A 24,679-nucleotide genomic window follows, 5' to 3' on the forward strand; every position below is an offset into this window, starting at 1 on the left:
ATGCCAATGAGGAAGAAATTGTCCTCAAAGACCACTTTTACAGGACTGTTATGAGAAAAACAGAAGACCTAAACACTTGCCTGTGGGATATATCCTAGTGGGCTCCAACTTAACATTATAGCAGCTTTTGCACAGCAGTCTGCAAATCAAACGGTCCTTTTTTGCTGGTGTTCACAAGTAACTTCACTGTTGTCAAAATGAACTCTGCAGGAGAGATTCAGGTCCTGCACAAGAATCCTCCAAACCCTCCAAATCAAGTACAGAATGTGCTTCCCAGCACAGCCAAAGCTGCACTGTGACACATGCCCCGTACTCATCACATCCCAGGACAGGCTGCTGATAGTCCAGCACTGAATAGCAGCACTCCCTGCTGCCTTCTCCCTTCCCTCCCCACCATACCTGAGACACACACCTTAAAACTCAGGGTATGCTTCCAGAAGCTACCCTGTAAGAACATCTTCTCTGAAAATTATCAGGAATTTGGAAAATAGTTATAGGCACACAATGAAAAACTAAGACAGAGGCTACAGACTGTCCATACAATTACTTTATATAGGGCCAAAGTCAGTAGGACGTGGAAGAAATAACTGGAAACCTACCAGGATAGTGCTTGGGTTCAATGCTTAGCATCCTTGGCAGTCTCTTAAAGCCTCCATACCAGTGGTGTACACAAAAGTAGAGGCAGCCAGCAGCCAGGAAGAAACACCCAAGTGACATAAGGATACTTGAGGAGACACACTACTGCTCTGTTTAATGGTATCAGCTTTTGTCTGCCTGAGGACATTTCCTACCTCTACCTACAAACACAGCAATTCCCCAACCATTGAGTAAACAGTCTTTGAAGATAATGAAGCTTATTCTAATCTCTCACTGATGTCTCTCCTGCATTTTACTCAGCTGAGCTACAAGACTCCTGGGTTAACTCCTCTGTGAGATCATGATTACCTTAACTCTTTGCTCCAGCACAGACTTAAGAAATACCTCTGAGGTACAGAAAGAATCAGATTTTTCACACACTGAATCAACATCTTTTTCTCTTGAACAATCATAGTCATCTCACTCCTTTACATGCAAGTGAACTGCTTCTGTACCATTATGCTTAGTGATATATCCTTCGGTACCAGGCCTTCCACTGCTTCCAAGGAAAGCAGAAGTAGAGCCTTCTGTAAGAAGACAATGCCCTGGACTACTTTCTGACATTGCCAAACAGATATGTTGCTCCAATAGCAAGAAGAAAGAAAAATTAGATTTAACCTGGACTAGCAAGAGGATTTAAAATGGAAACTACAAAAAGAAATCTCAGAAAAGTAGAGATCTTCCAGTGCCTCACCTCTGAAAACAATGCCTTTGTTTTCTCACTTCTGTTCATTTCCCAGGGTCAAGTGTTTATTCTGCATTGCAGTTCTTTAGCTATATGGTCCATGCTTTTGATTGTGCCCAATCCAACATGAGTCAAGCCCTCCCAAGGCAATAAAAAGTTCAGGGAAGAACTCAGGGTGGGTCAAAAAAGCTAGCCCTGCTTATACATTTCATGTCATCAAAAGACTTGGCATTAAGAAACTGAAGCCAAACTAAATTCTAACAGCACAAATCAGAGCTATTTTGTTCTTGAGCTGTTTGTGCTTAGGAGGATCCATAACCAGAATAATAAAAGAACACAGAACAAAATCGGAAAAAAAGGGGCTCAATTTTTGGCTGAATATTCCCACTCAATCTCAGAACCAAGGCAAATTCATTCTGGAAATTTTGAGTTTTATCAGCTTGGGTTGCTTGTCTCTTGGATAAGCTATGTTATACCAAGTATACCAAACAGATCCTGGCATTAATTTTTCCCCCCCACATATTGGTAATTATGTTCCCACTGAACAGAAAAATGAAGAGGAGATGCACAGAGAGATGGATTTGGGCTACAGACATCGACCCAGTTTTGCAGTCTGTCTTCCTCTTCTGTTTCACCAGTGTAAATCAACTGAAACTACGCAATGCCAACATGCTTCATTTTCCACCCATTGACAAAAGGGTTTGGTTCTACTGTCAATAAAAGAATCATGATGCAAACTGCTATGAAATGAAAATCCAGTTCCATACATATCTGAAGAGATCCAGGACAACTTATTTCTGGAAATACTCTTCCCTAAACTCAGACACAGTTCCCCAAAGAGTCATTACCAAAGACACGACTATTTTCCACTGCCAAACACCCCACTGGGAGTCAGTAGGGCCATAAGATGAGGCCAGCATGTTGCTATTCATGATCAGCTGGCAAAAGCTGACCACAAAGTGTTACTATTCTATGCAAGCATCAGAGAAACCCATGTTTCACAGGCACAATGTGGCAAACTGAGAAATTCTCTAAATCACACAAATATTTTTATACTCCTTTAGCTCTCTGCAGAGGTCTCAAATTTTAAATGCAAATTAAAAGTAACTTTACCAGAGGTCAGTCAAGCAGCAGTAAGACTGCACAAAGTGGCAGGTTGAAGCATCTCATATTTATAAGAAATTCAGGAAGAACCCCCCCAGGGATCACAATGCAAGACATGAAGGTGTAATTAAAAACCATAAATCCATCAAATGAAAAAAATATGTAAACTCAATACATTAACTTGTATGTTTTTTCTTCTTCAACCATATTTGTCTTATTCTACACCCCTCTGGAGCCTACAAATAAAAAATTAACAATATCAGAAGAAATATTTCTTAATATATGGAATTGGAATATGAATAATAAATGCTTTTTACTTTATTCTCACAGGTAATTGCTGAAAGAAGCGCTCTCAGCACACCGCTGAGACTCTGCATATTATAAATTACTTCAACTGTATCTCCTCTTTACAAAACCCACAAAAGGACAGTATCTTACAGTGCTTCCACGAAACTCAATCATCCACACAAAATTACCCTTGTGAGAGCTTGTTGGAGGAATGTCAAACCTACTTGCCTTTCTTTGCAACAAAAAGTTCAAAGAAAGACAACAAAGTAACGCACCTCTGCATTCACAGTTACACAAACTACACTTGAATCGGAACATTTTCAACTGGAAATTCAGGGTTTCCATTCTATTTAATTACAAGCTAAAGGCAAAATAGTCTTTGGCCAAATTCTAGCCTGTGTTTCACCCGCAGCATCACCTTCAAGATAGCTTACAAAAAGCTCTGCAGCTCTACTTCTAGAAGCGCTATTTAGGACAAACCAGCCCATCCATCTACTAGAAAAGGAGCACCAGCATTGCCCAGAAATGACAGCGGAGAAGACATTTGGACCTCACCTCCATCCTTCAAAGGACAAATTTAGAAAAACGTATTCACGTTCTCATCACTAGTAAATGTTTCCTTGGAACCAGATGGTCCAGGGCCAGGCAGTGGTACAGGAACATCTCTCTTCCTCACAATGCACCCAGCATTAGGGTATGCATGTGGGGATTATTTGACATTCTCAAAGTCTGAACTCTACTTCCTCTCTTTTCATGGAATACTCATTGTCACCAGGGGAGTAGCCAGGTCCCTATACAAGTAAACACATGTACACATGTTCAACATGAAACTGATGCATCATCACAACATGCCTAATGTTTCTCAAATAATATCAAAGTCAGCCAAACTTCCCTTTTCCTAATGTTCAACAATCACTTTTACTAAATCCAGGCCAAAACTCTAACACAACTCAGCTGCTTTATCAACACTACACACAGTCCAACACTGGCAGAATTTGGTATGTTCTCTACACTTGTCCCAAGCATACTCACCACAGAGATTAGTCAGCTATCCATTCCTTCAATCATTTGGATGCCAGGTGCTCTGGCATCACTAGGCAAGCTTTGCCAGCTGAACAGAGGCTAGATATGTCCAACTTTTGCTGTTTATTCCAGCTGAAAATCAATTACTTCAATAAAACAAGCTCTGTGGGATGCTCCGCATCTGGAGACTTCTGACTGGTTACTCAGGTCTGGCAGTGGTCTTGGCTTCTGGAGCCACCTCCACACCAACACCTACCAAGCACTTCAGAGAAAAAGCACAGAACACATTTTACGGTTCAGCTCTTGGCCTCTTAACCTGGGAACTATGCCACTGGTTGCTGGAGCCTCGCTGCAGTTGGGCAGCAGACACAAGTAGATACTTCACACTAGACAATTTGATGTTAAAGAGAAGGTCTATTGCAACACCAGCATGTTTTGCCCAGAGGCACTTCAAGAAGACTCAACAGCTAACAAGAAAAGAGCTGAATGCTTTCATGACTCCACACCAGGAAGTACAGAGAGCCTCTAAGCCTCTACAGGTGACCCAAAAGTAGTAAAGCATTGAAACAAGGATGAACAGATTCCTTGATTGTGCAAGCCTCCTTCCAACACTGTTGAAACTGCCACATCCCAGAGAGTCCACAAAGACATGTCATAGCCTGGGTATGGTAACAACTCCCAGTGCACTGCTTTGGCTTGAGAATCAGATGTGTACCACCAATCCAGCATGATCTCATTGAGCTCAACCATCCCAGCAGACTCACAACCTTCAAAATACTTATCAGTACCACTTTCCTGAAGGTTGTGATGTACCCTGGGCACAGCTGCCACCTTTAAACTATTCAGGAGCCACAGAATATGCAAACACAGCAGGCAACCCTGAAAAAAAAAAAAAATCTACTTGCTAAAGTTACATACAAAGCTGTAGTGTTGTACAGTGAAGTCTAGGAGAAAAGCAACAGTGCCAAAAGGAGTAAATACATGCTGCAGCACACAGCACAGTGAGAACACCAAACCACAGAACTGTGGAAGAGACCTTTGAGCTTTTCAAGTCCAATCACTGACCTAGAGCTCACAATCCCACCACTGCTGCAAAGCCACTGCCCCTAAACCACATCCCTCAGCACCACATCCACAAGGCAATAAAAAAAGAGCACAACACAAGCTGAGTACGTCTAACTTCCCAAATGACTTAAAACAAAGCCAAACGCTGCCCTTTTACAGTATAATCAGCACTGATCAATACACACACACTGACAGCAGCAAACCACGCTGTAACAAATTCCATGTTGTGGTAAAACAGGAAACACATTTAAACATAATCCTTTGAACGCTGTGAGAACTAAGGCTAATGCTTCACTTTCACAGTTAATGCTGAAAGCCAGTCAATGCCCAGCCTAGCTGGAAGTATCACATTTCAGTTTTGTACAGGCTGCTTCCCATCCCATTCACAGAGCAGTGTAAAGATCCCTCTGCAGCTTTGGGGAAGATTTGCTAAGAGCTAAATAAAAATTGATCATTTTTGCACGTTCCAATCAATTCTGCGTAGTTATTGATGCATGGCAATGACAGCCCAGCCCCAGCTGAAACCCAGAAGAGTCTGCCAAATTCCAGGAATGCTGATCAAAGACTGATTTTAAGGCTTGACTCAGAAAAAAGGGTAATTAGGTACACCTAAGCCTTTGTGTGTGAGCAAGTGCTGAGGTTTCACTGATTCACTGTATGTTGGGGTGATGCATACAATAGTCAGACTCTTAATGATAAAACAAACATGCAACAATAGCATTCTGTTGCCTAAAATAGGTGGATATATTTATACCACTTAAACTTTTTTCTCTAACATGAAAATTAATGTCTGCCAGCTATGCCTTAGAAGCTCATGCAGCTTCAAAGAAAAGCACTCAGTCCAAAGAACTATACGTCAAACATTTACCTTCACTTTAACTTATCCTAGAGAAGAATATATTACTCCTGCAAAGTGACGTATCCTCACTACCCCCCTCACTTGGAATAAATATTTGAAGCTTTGTTTTTGGGTCCTTCCACAAAATCATCTTTTTCTTTTCCCCTCCTCTCTCCCGTTTAAAAATAAAACACTTCTAATGAAAAACTGGTAAGTTAAACACTTAGGCATAAACTTCAACAGCAGTATGAGGGACTGAGGCCACTGAAAAGTATTTCTGATTTACAAGGCCACACCACATTTCCACAATGCAGCTTTCTAGTTTCATCACAAGGAGGCACAGTGCAGTATTTAGATAAACCCCTCTTTGATAGCATCAGCACAGCTTAAATCCAAGCTCCTCTTTGCCTGAACATACAACACAACATTTTCAGTCCCCTTCCACAGCCTCAGCACTTCACTCCTGGTGAACAGGCAGATTTTCAGGACTCTTACTGTCTTCACAGTTTATCTGAAGTCCCTAGCTTTGCTTGCCATTTATGCTGTTGCAGAGACCCTAGCCCCAGAACCCCTTCTCTGACACCTGACCTGGAAATTCAGTTGCAAATCACAAAGTCCATGGTTTTCTGTGTTCCTGTGTTATTATATATTCTTCTTTATTATGCATACTACAGGAGCAGTCAGCTCTACTAAGAACAGCAGTCAATAATGCTTGATGCCATACAAGCAAGAGAGAATCCTCACCACACAGGAGGAAAAAGAAAAGAAAGAAAAAAACAACAAAACCAACAACAACAACACCACAAACACAGCAGTTATTACTAGAAATGGACAAAAAGATGGAAGCATTTTCTCTCTGCTGTGCATAGCAGAAATTAAGCACATGGATATTAAGGTTGCCCAAATTCACCAAGTCAGTGACAGATCTAGGGATTATATTCAGATCTTGCATCCCTACAATGGGACACAATTTCTCCTTTTAACAAAGGTAGCAGGAGGCATGACTATTCTGAAAGTAAAGCCCAAGTTTCTTCCCCATAACCCACTCATCTGAAAGACTACACAAAATCAGTAGACATTTGTAAAAGAAATCAACCTGCTCCTGATCACAAGCACAGCCAATGACAGACAAGTCTCCAGCCTTCCTAAAGATGCCTTCATCTTGGGTATGTACTGGACACATAAATACAAACTAGTTATTCCAGTACTGCAGGTCTGAAGTCAGACAACAGGGAAAGAAATCCAAACAAATTAACTTCCATAAATTTCCAATAAATAAAAGGGGGGAAAAAGAGGATATAATACTCCCAAGTGGACATCTGCCTGCCATTATGCAGTCTGATCTAGTTCCTGAAGGCAATCCAATTTTGAGAAAGGCAAGATCATCATAATGGAAAAACCTTCCACATTTCCAGACAGATTCCCTTCCTCTAGACAGGGTGATGTAAAATCTCCACTCACTTTTCACAACAAAGCATTCATATGACAGCTCAAAACTCAGGCTCTTCTCTACATCAACATCATCACTGTAGGAAAAGGAATTCAGACCCACAGAGTGCAGTTATGATGGTGGGGGGTTTACCCAAGCAGCAGGGGACCCATGCAGCAACTGTGCACATGGTGGGCAATCCCAGCCTTAGGAAAGACAAATCTCTTCATGGTTTCAGCCATCCTCACTTCAATATCCTGCAGTGCCAGGTCCAAAGCAGCAGCCACTATCAGCTGCTGTGGGCCAGAGAAGAGGAGGATGACTACTGCCTCCCACAACCTCACAGTTAACAACTCAGAGGTTGGGATCACTGTAGGTGGAAACTTGGCAAAAACAATAAAGCAGCTACTACATATTTCAACAGGTTCAAAGTAACCTCAGATGTTAGGAGCAGATGCTCTTTTCCACCCCCTGGGATTTTGAAATGGTTTATGTGTTTCCTCCCCTCTCCCTAATAGGGCAGGGTGCTGAAGGAATTAGCTAGAAAAAGAGCTGGAGCAATACTAATTACCCTCAACTACCCGGGAGACTGCAGTACCTTCAGCTAATTGCACAATCCCTGCTCCCCCACTTCAGATCCCCCAGAGAGAGGGTCTCTTGCCTTAGGCATCTGAGCTGCAAGATAATCCCACTCACCTGTGTTTTAAAAGGGCATGCTTGGAAATCCTAAATGTCTAAATCAAACTCATTACAATTAGTTTCCACAGTCTATCATACAGCATGGGGACTACTGCACTGACTGGAACACGGGAACTGCTCGTGTCAACACATTTGACATGGTGTTGTCACTAACCCAGTTATTAGACTGCACACGTACCTGGAATCTACTTCTGAGCTTATAGCCTGAAGCACTCTGCAGCCAAGTCTCTGCAAGAGTCTCTCTCACAAAATTAAATATTAAATGTGCACCTCAAAAAAAAAATGCCCCATAGTTTCATATTTATTAAGGCATTACTTTTCCACTGAAACATTTTTGAAAGGTTAAATATAGAACACTTTAAAGCTTATCTAGTGCTTGAAAAGAGCCCTGAAAACTTGATTCCTCTAAAAAGGAATCTGTAAGAGACAGTTCTCCCACTCATTCACTTATCCACATCAACTCAGTTGCAGAAAGGCCTCATATGAAATAAGAAAACAGCCTCTCTGTTGCAGAGGACTCTCAAATTCCAGGTGACCATGTCACTCAGCAGAAAAGGCTGACAAAGAATACAAGAGGCATGAGACAAAAAACTTCACAAAAAGTCAGTGGATGCTTCTCAAAGCACAAACCTATTTGGCATACACCTCAAAGGTTGCAAGACACCCCCACGTGGTCCAGATCGTCGCTCTTTCATGGAAGCATGAGCCTGCAGGAAAATGATGAGAACATAGGGCCCTCTCCCAGGCTCTTCCACATGGAACATAGGCTCTGGAAGGACCCAATGGTGCCCACAACAGGGAGGAGACAGACACTAACAGCCAGGTATCACATGAGCTCTCCTTGCTACTACTAGTCCAGCCAATACCATGCCATCAGAGTGGCCAAGGTGGGAACAACAAAGCATACCTGGCCCTCATACATTGAGACCACAGTCCTCAGTCCCCTACATGTCCTCTTGGACTAGTTTTCCAAAGCAGTAAGAACTGCACCGTTGCCCTTTTCTCAATCCTTCTTGCTGACAGTCCTCCTTAACAGCTTCTAAAGCAATAAAATTACCTGAAGCTGAGGTAGAAGGCTCAGAGCAAGCTCCCACAACTCTCACAAACTAGCCACAACAGAATTTGGATAGGACCCACCTGTTATTAATTCTTTGAGAGAAGCCAGATGTCCAAGTACTACCTTAGTGTCAACCAAGCAGTGTATGTGCAGATGCAGAGAAGGTGTTCTCTCTTATCAAATCATTAAAGACAAGGAGAGAACAGCTGGGATTAATGCAGAGGGATGGGATGACCAAAGGAGATGAGCAAAGCAGCTGTTCTAACAAACCATCCTTCCTTAGTTCTACTTCTCATGGAAACATGTGAGGGTTATTTAGCATAGAGGAGAAACCCACAGGAAAGAGCATGCCTTTCCCAAAACTTTGTTCTTCATCTACTCTTCAGGTGATGCAATCAGTGTATCAAGAGACCACAGCTTTAATCAGAAGTGGATGTAGTGGGAGTGGAAGGGACCTCTGGAGATCATCTATTCCAACCCTCTTGCTAAAGCAAGTTCACCTAGAGCAGGTTGAGCAGGAGTTCATCCAGGTGGGTTTTGAGCACCTACAGAGAAGGAGACTCCACAACCGCTCTAGAAAGCCAGTTGCAGTGTTCTCACTCCTGTAAGTAAAGTTTTTGGTTATGTTCTGGTGGAACTTCCTGTGTTCCAGTGTGTGCCCCCTGTCCTGTCACTGGCACCACTGAAAAGAGTCTGCCCTCATCCTCTTGATGCCCTCCCTTTGGATATTTATAAGCATTGATCAGATCCCCTTTCAGTCTTCTCTTCTGCAGCTAAACAGCCACATATCTGTTTGCCTTTCCTTGTGAGGGATGCTCCAGTCCCACAGTCATCTTCAAATTTAATCCAGCAGCACTGCCTGGCATCTGCATAGCTGAGATACATCACTGCAAACAGTGTGTCTCAAAGCCCACTTCTATCCTCCCCCTTTTTCCAGAGAACACAGGCTTCCTCCAACTCTAGCTGGTGTAACAGAGCCCTGCTAGGGACATGGCAGGCTAAGATGTGCTTAAACCCCCTCAAATGATTCATGGATCATTAGGCAACCAAAGGCATGACCTGTCCTGGTCACCAAGACTGTCTACAGACCAGGCCTGGCAGTATGCTTTTTTGTACCCACTCACAGCTTACTCAGCCAACTGGAAATACAGTTTTTTCAGGTATTGGAGAAAAGCATTGTCCACCCCACCAGCAATGAAGAGCCCACACTCAACTTCTTTGTCCCTCAAACTTCCTGGAAGCCTTTCAGTGATGTGCCTCATGTAACATGCAGTGCAGAAACGCAACAAGGGAGGAAAAAAAAACAAAACAGGGAAGAAAAGAACCCCTTAAAAAACAGGGCAGCAAGCACTCAGCTGAACTCAAGCTACAATACAATATGCATGATGCTGTCTCTGACACCTGCCTGCACTGGCAGTATCTACAACATAAACTGTTCAAACTTGGTGGGGTCGGGAGCAGGCCTCCCTGGGCTGGGAGAAATACCTCAAATCCTCAAAGCTAATCACTTCCAAAGGGATCCTCCTCTGGTCTTGGCCTCCTTTCAGCACAGATAATTGAGAAAAAAGAAAAGAAAAAAAAAAAAAAAACACCACTTTCATTCTAGGTGCTATTATTACTTTTCTATAACCAAAATACTTATAATAGTATAACACCTTTCCATGCATGTAGTTGTATCAATGTGTGTGTTCCTCATGCCAAGTATAGCTTTCTTCCTCTGCTCCTAAGGGATAAACTAAAACCACTTTACAGCAACTTTATATCCTTAAGGCTATTGCCTGCACTAGAGGGAGTGCAGGGTTTGCTTCCAGCAGCTGCAGAAGCACATCTCTCATATTGGACAGTCTCTGCTTGTCCTCTTTTGGAGACAAGCACCTTACTCTGACATTCACCTCTTTACAAATAACAGCACATTTGGGTTTACCCAACAGGGGCATCATTCAAATGAATTAAATAATTAGCATTTATGAAGCACTGTGAAGATTTGAGGTGCTATGTAATATTACTACTAATTTAATCTACATCCCCATTCAGTTCTCAACCTCTCCCTGAAACTGCCAACAGTGATGCCAATTAGCAGTAACTGTTGTGGCGGTTTTGTGACAAGATTATCTGCCAACTGGGAAAGAGACAGAGACCACCAACCCCTTTGCCATGGATTGCCCCACAGCTGCCAACAGCAACAACTTCCAGGAACAACAACCTGCTCTCCACACCAGCCAGAACCCTGGAGGTAGGAGATCTTCTGTTCCGTTACCAGCTTTCCAGCCTGCAAGGCACATACAAAACTTTTAATTAGGGATAAACCAAGGCACCTTTTTGTGTTTCTTCCTGTGCTAGTACATGACCCAGAAACTGATGATGATACTGCAATACCAAAATGCTAATCTGGAATAATTTCAGATCAAACTTTGCTCATTTGTATCCATGCTTAATGAAAATTACATTTTGATTCATACACAGGCCTCACTGTGGTGGCAAACTGTAAAGGCAGCAGCAGTAAAAAAAAAAATTAACAGTGTAGGGTGCAGTAAATCTTGTACTGGAGAGAACTGCTAAAGAGTTTTAACACAAAACACGAGGTGTATCTTTTTCATCAGCTGTCCACAGAGATGTGGAGGACTTTAAAGAGACACAAACAACTAACAGTATTCTGTAATCAATGCACATCATCTGAGCACTGAAACTTTAAATTATTTATATATTTTAAATACCTCTAATTGGAAGGATAGCAACACAAACATTGCATGAATCACAGCCCTCTCAAGCAATTAGATTTGTTATCCCTGCAGACTGCAAACATTGTGTTGGGTTTTTATTCTAATGTGAATTCAATCCCTTGTCAGCTGCCCCACGCATGAGAATACACCTCCTCTCTTTCATCAGGAAAGGTATCAACAGCAGGAAACTAGCCCTTCTTTCATCTCCCAGGCACCCACCCACCTTTCCAAAGAGTTTTCAACCAGGTGTGGAAATCTTTCTGAATCTGTGCTGAAAGATCCCTTAATTATTATGGCAAAGAAGGTAAACCCTTTGAGAGCAGCATGCTCCAAGCAGTAGCCTTCTGGTGTTTACTCATCCAGTAGTTGCTTAGTTTGACAGTACATTAGAAGAGCTTATAAAAAAACCTCTTTGGACTTTTATCATATGGGCATGAAACTCTTATGGAGAGGAGCTGCTTTTTCAGATGTCTTGTTATACAATTAAACAAGAAAGAAAGAGAGGGGGGAAAAAAAAAAAAAAAGGCAAGCTGTCTTTCTGGCACAAACATTACAGAGTGCTCACACTGCCAGCATATTGCATCAGATTCCTACTGCAAGGCCAATTCACAGCAGCTGAGTAGCCGAACCCCTGACTGTTATCTCCCGCTAACCTACTTCACACTCAGAAGGCAGTAAGTGGGACTGTTTATTGCATCTTCCTTCCTGAGGAGCTGCTCACTACACCAGGATTAGTGGGGGTTTGAGTTTGCAATCAGGCTAGAGTTCTCACAGGCATTGGAGAATGAGGGGGAGGGTGTTTAAAAAAATTAAACCTCTAACTCTAGTGTGTACTACTCAGTAAGTAAACACCAGGTATCTGTTACTCTGTGATCAGGCCTGTCAAGGTTCTGACACTGTGATGACTATTATTTTATTACATACCTAGGCATGCTTTGAAACCCCACAGAAAAGAGGGATTCATTTACCCATCATCAAGTGCTTATCAAGGAGGTCCTCTGAGACTTGCAGGAAGGAGACCACACAAACAGAGCATTGCTTATAGGTCTCCTCACCTGAACACCTGGCCAAGGCCTCCTGACTCTCCTGCACTAGCGGCTTCTTTTCCCATGACAGAGATCCCCTCCCAGATAGGACACTATTCTTTACAGCTGAGGCCCACCCCAACAATGGGAAGAGGGGTTTATGTGCTCCTCACTGAAGCAGCCTATCGCATGTTCTTCACAAAGGGAAATTAAACGTCTTTCCACTATTTGTAGCAATCCAGAAAACAAAAGGTCCAGCAGTCCTGAATTCAATGAGATAAGATACGTGACCTTTTACACCACAGAAATAAGAGCCTGCTCCAAACCTAGCAAGTCAATAGAGAGACTCCTGTTGATTTCAAAGGGCTTTGGATCCGGTCTGAAAACACAAACCTCACTGTGCATTCAGACACTGCTCCACAATGCACTTCCAAACAAAACTATATTTAGATTCAATGGGAATTCTGCAGATCATACAGGAACTCTTTGAATGAAAATGAAGGTCAGTAGGGTTTGGCTTCCTCTTCAGACCCTCCCCCCACCCCCTCACAAACATCCAGATAAGCATTGTTTAGAAAACAATGCTTTACTTCCAAACGTTATCAAAAACCTAACACACATTTTGTGTGCCCTGAAACAGAAACTCAGGGTCTTCTGTTGCATTTTGCCCCGTCAGCTAAAGCTCAGGATCTGTTCAGGTGCCCAGGCAAGGCTCTGTATCAAGACTGTATTTTTTCACCCATATCATGCTCAGAAAGTTTTGCTTCACAAGTCCTTACTGAAGGGAAAATGGACTGGAATCATATATAGAAAGCAAACACAGAAAGACTTTGCAGACAACCACAATACACAAGAATAAAGCTGCACATGTGTTAAAGGAAACTTCTGGCATGCTCATGTTCCATTCACAACCAGATAGAAAGGGTCACCCTGAGGCACAGAACAGAGGAATATGACACAGCCTCGGCTTGCCCCAGTGATACTGAAGACAGGAATAAACTCCTCAGCCAGGGAGGAACACTTAAGCACAGCGAAAACCCAACAAAACAATCCGGCTCAAACTTTCCTCCAGCGCCACAAACACGAGTGTGCGCTTTTCAGCCTCACTTTGATCTCTCAGGAGGAGGAGCTGGACCGCAGCTGTGAGCAGCTTCTCGTAAGAAGTATGAAGGTGCTGCAAAGCCCAGGCGCAGCACCGAGCCGGTATCCCCAAAACTCTATCACCCAGGCTGGAGGCAAAGGATGGCGGTAGCAGCCCCTGCGGAGCGAGGCGGGGAGCTCCTTTGGCACCCGGGGTCTCGGGGCTGGGCTCAAGCGGAGAGCTCGTCCCGCACAGCACCGCACAGCTTCTCGTCCCGCTCTCCCGCTCCTGCGGCCAAGCTCGCTGTTGTTTTTCGTTTCTGGCAGCCGGTGACTGTAAGGAGGGAGAGCGTCCAGCCGCACAGTTTCACTTTTGGATAAAGCCCGGGACGGGGAATCCATGAACTTCTAAAGAACCCTCCTTGGTTAAAAATCGCTGGGTTTGCCGTCACGCTCTCCTCCCAAACCCGCAGGGATGCTCACCTGACCCTGCCTGGGCTGGGTGCCAGGCTCCAGCAACCCCTCGCACACCCCCATACGCCCGCCTCCCGCCACCTCCAGGCGTTGCTCGGCGGGGTACGGGCAGCGTGGGCGCACTTACCGGTGGGGCGTTGGGCGGGCAGCCGCCGGCGGCCAGCCGTGCCGCCTGCCTCCTCAGCTCGACCAGCTGGGCCTGGCAGCTCCGGCACCAGCCCCGCTCTAGCGGCGGCGGCTCGGCACCCGCGGCGGCCCCCGCTCCCTCGGGCGGCGGGCGGCTGGCGCAGCGCTCCTCCTCGGGGACCGGCGGCCTCTTCCGCGGGGAAAGCTCCCGCGCCGCGCTCCCCTCCGCCACCTACGAAGACAGCAGAGTTCAGTGCCGCAGGTCGCGCCGGCAACGCAGCTCGCACCCTCCCTTCGCGGGGGGGAAAAAGAAGAGGAAAAATAAATGCAAACGTGGGGAAGAGAGTTGTAAGAACTTACCCCCGGCGCCCTGGGCTCAGGTCCCAGACCTTTCCTGCCGGCGGCCGTGATCATGATAGCAGGGGATGCTCCCCAGCCCCGTGCCCCGCTCCACTAATGCAGCAGACCCGGTGCCCGGCGGAGCGGCCGGCCGGCGGCGCCCATGGCGGGGCGAAGGTTGGGATGGGGACAACAGTGATCTCGCCGGTTCCCCGCCGTCCGGGCTGCCGCTCTAGGTGATGTTGCCTCCCATGTTGAGCAGGGAGTGAAGTTTGGGTTAGGAGAGGGAGGCGGAGTGAGGTCTCCACTGCGGCACGGGGAAGGACCGGGAGCACGTCGGAAAAAATGGAAAAGTGCGCGGAGGGCAGGGGAGGCGGGACTGGGCGTGGGCGGGTGGGGTGCGGTAAGCGGGGCGGGGGGAACTCGGCCAAGGCGGGCTGGCTTTTAGGTTTGGTGTTGGGGGTAGAGTGGGGGGGAAATGCAATTTTATAGTGACGCTAACAGGATAGTCACAAACCGATATAACCAAAGAGAGGACAATCCCGAAGCTGCCTCCTTCACACTCCAACACCCAAGTTCCTCGGGAGTAAGGGAAAAAGGGCCAGGCTGGGCGTGCTGGTCCTGTTGCGGAGCCCGGGAGCGGGAAAGCTGCCCAGGGGTCGGTTCCTGTCTCGGGCGCAAAGCGGGCTCTGTGGGTACCGGACCAGCTGCAAACGGGGGTCGGGGGCCTGGCAGCGGCACACTTCCCCCGAACCGCCCCTGCGGCTGTCCTCTCCTGCGCGGAGCTGGGGGTACGGTGCCCAGCCCCGCTCTGTGGGCAGATGCACTATGCCACGGCGCACAGCCCTTCCCGGGGCCGACTCCCCAGCCGACGGGATATTCCTACATGAGAAAATTGATCTGACAGATGGAGTAACTAACGTTCACAGCTAATTGTCTACTTGGCTGCCTCTCCGGCCCTTTTATTTAGCACATTTTGTTAGGGGTCCTTTTTTTCCCTAGACAGAGGGATATAAGCCCCCGTCTATCGTTACTGCCCGTCGGCTATCCAGTCACGCTGCACCCGCGGCGGACAGCGGCGGCCACGGGCCCAGACGAGCCGTACCCGGGGCCTGGGGAGCGGCCCCGCGGGGCTCTCGCGGGCCCCGCCGCCGTCGCTGTGACCAGAGTGCCACCTGCCGGCGCCGCCGCGCCGCCGCACGCGGGAGGACCTGGTCCCACCCGGGACGGAGGAGTAGGACCAGGCACGCCGCGAGGAAGCGGAGGGTCCAAGCCGGGAGACGACGGCAGCGGCTTGCGCTGGCGATGCCAAATTCGGTTCCCTATCTCCTTCCTCGCCACCGCGCAGGTGGGTGCTGGTGGCGCTGAAGCGTGGGGCGGGGTCTGCGGTGATATGAGCGGAGTCGAGCACAAAGAATGGGGAAAAACATATGTGGGAAAAAAGAAAAACATCCACCCCCAAAAGGTACCTTCCCTCTCCGGTTAAACTTTCCTGGAGCTCCCGAGCACCTGGCTGAAGCCACACACACACACCCCGAAGGGATGCGTGCCCCCGGGGGAGGGCTGAGACCATGTGTGTCCCGGCACCACAGGCAGACCCCCTGAGGGTATTGCGGCCGCTGTCCCCAGACAGCCCGGAGCCCGAGAAAAGTTTGAGTGTGGAGGGGACTAGGAGAGACAAGGGAAGAGTGGGGTTTTGCCCGGGGGCTGTTGATTGTCCTCTCGAGGGCAGACGGGGAAGCAGGACTGGCACTGACCCACGCACCCAGGAGGCGTGCCCTGGCTCCCTTCTCTGGCCTGCCTGGGGGACTCCAAGTCTCGGGGAATTTGCTCCGAAATTTCATGTGACCGGATAATGGCTGCAAAACCCTCTCGTGGCTCCAAGTCCGAGGTTGGACAGGGCTGAGGGGTGGGTAAAGGGGTGTGCTCCTCGGTTGGTATAGAGCCACGCTGCTGGGCTGAGATATCTCTTTTTCTTATTAAGTAAAAAAGGCTTTCTGGAAATACCAGGATGCGGTGCCCCCACTCCCTGTTTGAAGCTGGGGGCACAGAAGGCGCCGCGGTGCTCGGAGGAGAACCCCGGGAGCGGCTGGGTATCACCGACCCCCACCCCCGCGCTGCTCCGCGGAGCCGCCGGGACTGTTCGTGGTGCTGAAACAGGCCCCGGCACCGCCGCCGCCAACTTAGCACCGCCAAGTTTGCCAGCCCCTATTCGTGAGCCGGGCTAGGGCTGGCAGCCGGACCCTGCCTCTACCTCCTCCCGTCTCCCACCACTCCCTGGGCCGGTGCACGGTCCGCTTACCTTGGTTTTCCTCCGCAGGAGGTGGCTGGTGAAGCCGAAGATGATCTCGGAGTCCAAGCACAAGGCTCCGATCTCCAGCAGGCTGGGGTTTTTCCTCGTGGCGTTGGAGACATCGGGCGAATTTTTAAAAGCCATAGTTTGGGTTTGCAAATATCCAGCTCCCTGAGTGGAGGCGATGTATTTGTATACACACACACACAGAGGAGTAAAAAAGGGGATAAAATAGCAAACACCTCCTACCCCTTAAAAAAGAGGGGGGGAGGGTGAAAAAACGGAAAGAAAGAAAGAAAGAAAGAAAAAAAAGCCAGAAAGCCAGGCGCGGGTGAGTTACTCCTTCATCTGCCAGGATGCGCGCCGCCGAGGTGAGGTAGCCAGCAGCCGGGCAGACCCGCCAGCCTCCCTGCCTCTATCTGCCTCTCTCCGCCGCTCTCCCTCCCGGTTTATCCCCCCTTCAGCGCACCTTGAGTGACGAGCGAGCGCGGTGCGGGCCCCGTTCAGCGCCCCGCCGGCGCTGGGGCCGGGGTGGCCGCTGCGCTGGGTGCGTGGGGCCGGCAGCACCCTGCTCCCCCGCCGCCGGCCATCAGCTCGCCGAGCGAGGGGGCTCCCACCGCCCGCTGGCCAGAAGCCCGCACTGCGAGCCTCCTGCCTCCCCCCATCCACTGCTGGGTGGGTTTAGTGGCTGGGTTGGTTGTTGGTTTTGATTTTTTTTCCTTCCTTCTTCTCCTCCTCCGGGGTGAGCACAAGGAGGGAAAAGCTGTCAGTGAAGTCAGTTTAGGAGGGAAAAAAGGCGGGGGGGAGGGGAGGGGGTGGAGGAAGAAGGAAAAAAAGGGCTGCGGGTGGTGAAAGCCTGAAGGAGCACAAGCAAAGCACTCTTCAGAAGGGCGACAGCCTTTCACTTCTCCGACAAGCTTCTCCTCCTTTATTTTCCCCTCTGCCTAATTTTGTTTGAAGTGGTTGAGGACTGCAGGGAGGGACTGAGCTCCTCTTCATGCAGAGGGCTGAGAAAACAGGTGCCCGATGGCTGCCCCGGGGGAGAGGGGACCCCTCCCTACAGTCCGCCTCTGCGGCCACCCTCCACCTACAAGCATCCTCAAACGTGCCCCATTGTGGACAGAGCTCTTGGTGTGGGGCTCTCCCCCGAGGCCTGTCGGGGTTGGATCAGGCTGCCCGACTAATCGTGGGGTGGCTTTCGACAGAGTACTAATATCTTCCCCTCTGCTTCCCACTAAACACACAATTCTCCCCCTGACAAAGCACTGCCTGTCTCGCAGCCTGGCTTTGGCTGTGCTTGGCACGTTGGATTGTACTGCATGGCCATGGGTGCTCCGGAAGGAAAGGGAAGGGACAGGGAGCATGAAGGAGCAAAGAAGAATGGAGATTAGGAAGGGGAGAGGGAAGAAGGAAGAGGGAAGAGGGAAGAGAGAAGGGGAAGGGGGGGGGAAGGGAAGGGAAGGGGGGAAGGGAAGGGAAGGAGGGGGAAGGGAAGGGAAGGAGGGGGAAGGGAAGGGGGGGGAAGGGAAGGGAAGGGAAGGGAAGGGAAGGGAAGGGAAGGGAAGGGAAGGGAAGGGAAGGGAAGGGAAGGGAAGGGAAGGGAAGGGAAGGGAAGGGAAGGGAAGGGAAGGGAAGGGAAGGGAAGGGAAGGGAAGGGAAGGGAAGGGAAGGGAAGGGAAGGGAAGGGAAGGGAAGGGAAGGGAAGGGAAGGGAAGGGAAGGGAAGGGAAGGGAAGGGAAGGGAAATCTTTATTCTGAATTTTAATATTTATTCTGAATTTACTAGGTCACCCTTTCCAGGCTTCCAGCTGCTGATAAGCCTGTGTGTGTTAGACAAGGAAGGTGGGTTAATGGGTATTTCTGAACAACGAAGGTGGAATAGAGATGTCATAGGCAGCTACAGAAGGGGTGCTGGGATTGAGGAGAGGAAGAAGGGAATGGTGAGATGCTTATGGCAAAGCGGAAGTGATTTTTCAGCTCATTATTACATTCCTTCCTGACATAGGTATCTCAGACCAGAAATGTGCCAGTATGTCAGCTAGTCCCTGAACCCATTTGGGAATGGAGTCTGCAGGACCCCAGGCCCTGCACCACATTGCACAGACTCATTCTCTCACCCCCCCCCACCAAACCCACCCCAGCCCCTTCCACTACCCTTCCCTACACAGGTGGGGCATTGCCCTGCTTGGGAAGATTCTTGTGTTTGGAAGATGTCACATTACCAAGGAGATGAGAAGAAGAGGATGAAGGGGAGAGTGGAAGGAAAACCAATTGAAGCAAAATGGTGGAATGGACATCATGTATCCAGGTAAACAATGTCCCACACAGGCCCTCAGCACAGTGCCCATCACCAGACCCCAAAGCACCAAATGTCATTTGTTGTGCATTGAGGAAAGAGGCTTGGAAACATCCAGGACAAAATAAAATAGGGAGGCCTGTTACCCACTTTGGAGATGACCTGAGGCATCTGTCCTCATCCCCCACATTATCAGCTTAACCCAAGTTTAAGCACTCATGCTATGCTTGTCTGACCCCAAGAAGAGTCCAGCTCTTCCCTGTTTACAGGCCACCACCAGCTCACAAGATCTTCCCTCTCCATCAGAGTTTGCCTCTCTTCCCAAGCTCCTGGTACAGACCTTGGGAAAGTTTGAGTCTAAAATATTCCCTGAATGTTAGGTACTGAGGGCCCATATGCAATCCCAACCTCACCACTAATCCTGGAAAGTGTCTTCAATCAATCGTATTAAAGCAAATATCTTTCTACCCCACTGCCCTCAGGTGTCTTGCAGATAAACAGGCTGAAGGGAAAGTTATTAGCTTTTATTCATGGTGTCTAAACTAAAGTAAAACATCAACGGGGTGACTGTATATAATAATAGACTAGATAAAGTCCATTTTTCTGGGGCCCTCTGAAAGCGATCCCTGAGCACTAAAATGGGTCTCTTAATAAATATCTTATCTCCCCGCCACAGAGCCCTGGCTATAGATAACCAGACAGCCATTACTGTACCTCTGAAATAACCCAATTTTCCATCAGGGCTACTTCAAACAGGCTCCTCTTTAAAGACCACCCCCACCTTCCTTCCCAAGGGTTGGTGGGGAAAGGCAGGTGAGGGAGAGCCAAAAAAGGGCAGGGGGGAGCAAGGGCTTCCCTCTGTGAACCAAAAGCCTAACCCCATTCCCTCTGTGGCCTGCATTGGAGTGAGTGGTGCTGGGCTCCCACAATACTGCTCTTCTGGGCAAGGAGAGCAGGGACAAATCTGCCTTCCCAGTTCCCGCATCCCATGCTGCAAGGTGATACTTTACAGGTTGCACTGGACTCCTTTATTAATACACCATACAGGTGATAGTGGAATTGCTAAGTATATCGCTGTGATTTCACATTTAATTTACTAAGAATACAATGGTTTGGGCTAGAGGACCCAAGGGAAATCTAGGCAACAGTGAGCAAAAATCCATGAAATTCAATGTAGCACACTAATCATGGAGGCATTATAGTATTAATTGCTATAATGATATACTTCTAATCCTATCTTACACTGCACCACATAATTTCATTGGGTAAGAGAGGAAAGGAATTAAATTTAGTTCAATACAGGCAAGCATGTAACTTAATAGAGTAGTTTGATTCCTGCACACTCATGGGTTTGGGGCTGATATCACTCAATGTGGCCCACAGCAGGGAAGAAACATGACACAAGACTTTTGACACTGTCACCGAAATCTGGAAGCAATATGGGAAAGTGTTAGATTTCTGCTTTTCAAGAGGCATCTAGGCCATATAAAGGATAATTAGAATTCATTGTAAAGATGATTTATCATGTCTATCATTGTGCTTGAAAAGGCTAGGTCACCCATGAATGCTGATGAAATTTCAAAGATCTTCTCCCCAAGGACTTTCCGCATCTGCTGCCCTCTGAGACGGGGAAATAGCCCAGGGCAAGCTTCTCATTAAATACGCAGGAAAATATAAGCATTTTGTCCATCATAACATTTTTCTTCAGTATTACATCTGACACGATCAGACCTTTAAATACCACAGTAATAGGGCTCACTTTAAAGTTCATGTACTTGGCATCGTGTCCTCCTCCCCATGTGTTCCCCCCGACCCTCATGTTTAAGCTAGGTAGTAGCTCTCTCTAACAAGGCAGTGCTTCAACCCGAAACACACTTTCTCCCGTAGGAAATATTGCAGGAGGTGGGCGGAGGTGGTAAAAGTAGCTTTTGATCTTGTTTGTATAATATGCAAAAGGACATCAAAGCGAGGAAAGAGGAGGAGGGAGAAAAAGGAAAGCAGACCAGGAATAGCCCTAGACACGGGAACACCAAACAACTCATGAATAGCTAAATAAAACATAATAAGGAAAACACAATAAATTAGTGATTCTTTAAAGAGGTAGATGGCGGAGCGGACTGGGAGCGTGGCCAGGGCAGGCGAGCGGGTCCCGTTTCAAAGCCTGCCCCGAGGGCAACCCAAGCGCAGCCCAAACCTCGGAGCGGGGGACGGGAAAGCCCCGCGGGGGGCCGCCCGGCAAGACCCCGTGGACACCCTCCCTACCCTCCCCGAGAAGCGGTTTCTTCGGCCCCGTCCCGCCCGGGGCCGAAGTGCAGAGGTGGTGGGGAAACCGTGGGGTGCGGTTCCGAGGGGGTCCAGACCCGCTCCCTGTGGCGGGGTAAAGGGGAGCCGATTTCCCCGCGGGGCGCTGCAGGTTTCGGGGCGTTGCCGGTGGTGCGGGGGGAGCAGCGGGGGCGCCTATTTGGGGTTGGCTTGTTTGTTTGCTTGCTTACTGTGTGGCCTCTCCAGGTGCCGACGCTGGGTTTAATTGATTTGCAGGTCGGGCAGTTGAGCCCATCAAGGGAAACTTCAGCCCTTGCAGACTCGGGAGGAAAATAATGATCGTATCGGTGAAACCAGCCTGAAAAGCAAACACAGCCACCTCCCCGTGCAGATGGGGATGAGGCCACCCTGGAGACTCGGTGCTCGGGTGAAGCTACAGGACTGAACAGGCTGCCTAGGGCACCCCCGGGATTCGGGGGTGTCTCACAAAGAAGCCCCCGGGCTTCTCCACGTCGCCAGCTGCAGCCTGAGGGCTCCAAGAGGAAGCTCTGTGCGGTGGCTCTGCATGTGGGATGCATCTGAAGGGTTGGAAAGATCACACAGAGCAGTGTGGCCGAATTCACCTCCCAAGGCAAATTTGTTCTCAGGTTGTTCTTGACGTGAGCTAGGCTAACTCTGCCCTGCTCCTGGGCAGCTCTCCTGCTTGGATGGCTCTTCTCTGCACCACTGGGACTCTCCGCTCTGTGCACTTCACTGGTGCTTCCTTGTCAGGAGTCTGTAGGATGCTTTAGTTCCCACCACATTAACAAGGCTCCTTGCCATGCCACGACCATGTCTTGCCTTCACTTTGGGCAATTCAGGCCACAGAATGGATCTCACAAGTCTGGAGCAAAACAGGGACTTAAGCAAGACAGGCAGGTGATCATCTGCCTTATAGAGGATGGCTAGGTAAAGCAGCTTGTTGGCTCCTCTGTCACTGCCCAGGCTTAGCAGCCCAGAGCTGATCTCAGGCCTGCTCTTGAGTGATCTCTTGTCTCTTTATGACCCTGCTCTCCAAGAGGAGATCGAAAGATCTCTAAACAACTGGTGAAGGTCAGGGGAAGGAAAGCCTGACACTGCTTAATGAAAGACTGTTGCAGATAATCTTATGCTCAGTTATCTGTGTCTGGGAGGCATGGGGATCTCTGTGTTTAAGCTTTTTAATTTACATTCTAATTTGCAAGTCATAAAGAAAGACAGTACACAGCCCATGGTCTCCCACTTAATTTTGTCACCCTCATGCCAGTTTAGCCCTCACTTGCTTGCCTAGGTGTTTCTTACGATTGGTCTGAGCTACCACCTCCTCTCTGAAACAGCCTACCCAGACACATTCATTAGTGTCCTGCTTGCACTATAGACCTATGGTTCTAACACTATTTCAGCGACCTCTGCCCAGATGCGTCACAGCAGCCCGTAGGAAGAACAGCAAAAATGCCCCCCAGAAAATCCTGCCTTGTTTTAATGTTTGGTTGGACGGGTTTTAAAGAGGGTGTTACGAGTAAAGATTACTTTTCCCAAGCTCTGCCCGTTTGATTAGAATCACCTTTTCCTTTGGTGAGAGAACACGCATCCAAGAAGTCCCTCGCAAGTGCGGGACGGGGGTCACAAATCCTGGTCCCCTTTCCGTGCTGCCTGGGGACGGGGATCCCTGGCTCCCGCCGGGGATCGAGCAGCGGATAGGACACGGCCCAGGAGGCAGGCGGTGGATCAGCACCCTGGACAGCGTCAGCGTCCGAGGCCGCTCCTTCCACGCTAAGTGTCCCGGCAGAAGGTGACCGGGCCGCCCCGCCGCGGTGGACGCGTGCGGCAGGTATGGAAAACAGGAGCTCTTGGCGCAGCTGGGAAACCGTGATGTAGTCTCCTTGTGGGTTGGTGAAGCTCCCGCAGGGGCCTGGGGACGGTTCTTCTCTCTTCCATGGCAGGGTGGTGTTACCTAGCCCACGCTAACCGCGTGAGAAACAAAAATCACCTGTGGTAGCGGGAGCACCGACCGCGGGGCTCCACAGGCAAACCTTCTTCACTCTATTGCAGGGACACAAATTCAGGTTAACAAGGTGTTCTCCTCTTTCCCCTCCTCTTCCTTGTGATAATGGAGTAATTCCAGACAGAGTTCCCTCTTGTGGGGTTGTGAGTGCCCTGGGCAGCAAACAGGACCTAGGGAAAACTTCGTGCCTGGGAGAGAGCTGAGAGAGAGGAAACAAACCAGCCCCGGCCTCTAGCCTTCAACAAATAGCACCCTATCTCCTCGATATGGTGCTCCCAGGGACACCCTGCTTTGTGACAACTCATTTGAAAAGGAAACATCAAGGTCTACACATCCATATTTTCACAAAAGGCAAAGCAGCATCACAACAAACATTAAAATATCCAAGACGTTGCAACAGAAAGAATCACCTTTGCTGGCCACACACAGCAGAAGCATTTACAGCTTTTACAACTTGAGAAAATACCAAACACATCCCTGGAAACACAGCCTCTTCCCCAATTCCCTGTCCTCCTCTACAGAATGAAGATTATATTGTAAGGAACACAGTCAGAAAATGTGCTCCAGAGAGCTCAGCGTGGCTGCTTCTTGCATCTCCTCTCAGCTCACCCAGCACCATGTGAAGTTGCTGAGTTATTTACTTCACCACAGTGGATTTTGAGTGCATTTTTCTTCTTGCCTCAGCCAAAGCCACGTGCCTTAGCAATCTTTTAACCAAGCAGAAAGATTTCACTGTTAAATGCATTTTATTAGAAAAAGAAAACTCTGTATCTCATCTTACTGCTTTGCCAGTAAGAGACAAAGAGCAGAGCAGGTAATTATTTTTCAACATCTGGGTGTGTCCTCAGAGCAGTTTTCACTCACAGCAACAGGCAGGAACTTTTTGACTGGAAAACACTAGCAACTCTGAGAACTACACCAGAGGACCTTGAATTCAAAACCTCAAGCAAATACAAATCAAGGAGCACATATCAGCCTTGCAGCAGCAGCTCTCCTGGAGCTGCCTGAAACCCGTCCCAGCGCAGCAGCATCCCGCTTTCACCAGATGGCACTGCTCCTCCAGGAACGGATCAGGAACCTGAGCCTTGCCCCACTATGCGCCAAGGGTGCCTCTCAAACCCAAAGAAAAGTCGGCCTAAAGTCGAGTACACCAGGGAATATCTACCTGGCAAGTGCTGTAATTTAGCCATGCTTTCTGCACATTAGGAAAAATGAATA

At 48.3% G+C, this 24,679-nt stretch overlaps 1 protein-coding gene across 1 annotated transcript in view; it reads right to left on the minus strand.

The window, feature by feature from the left end:
• KIF26A (kinesin family member 26A) overlaps positions 1-14,914 on the minus strand; it is a 100,630-nt gene extending 85,716 nt beyond the window's left edge. Inside the window, exons 1-2 of the mRNA XM_054161774.1 lie at positions 14,610-14,914; positions 14,251-14,481 (exon numbers count right to left, since the gene is read on the minus strand). Of these exons, the coding sequence (XP_054017749.1) occupies positions 14,251-14,481; positions 14,610-14,663 (285 nt within the window). The 5' untranslated portion in view covers positions 14,664-14,914. The remainder of the gene's footprint in view (positions 1-14,250; positions 14,482-14,609) is intronic.
• Between the last annotated feature and the right edge of the window lie 9,765 nt (positions 14,915-24,679).

Source organism: Dryobates pubescens, chromosome 5 (genome assembly GCF_014839835.1).
Source record: "Dryobates pubescens isolate bDryPub1 chromosome 5, bDryPub1.pri, whole genome shotgun sequence".
In the NCBI taxonomy this organism is placed as follows: domain Eukaryota; kingdom Metazoa; phylum Chordata; class Aves; order Piciformes; family Picidae; genus Dryobates; species Dryobates pubescens.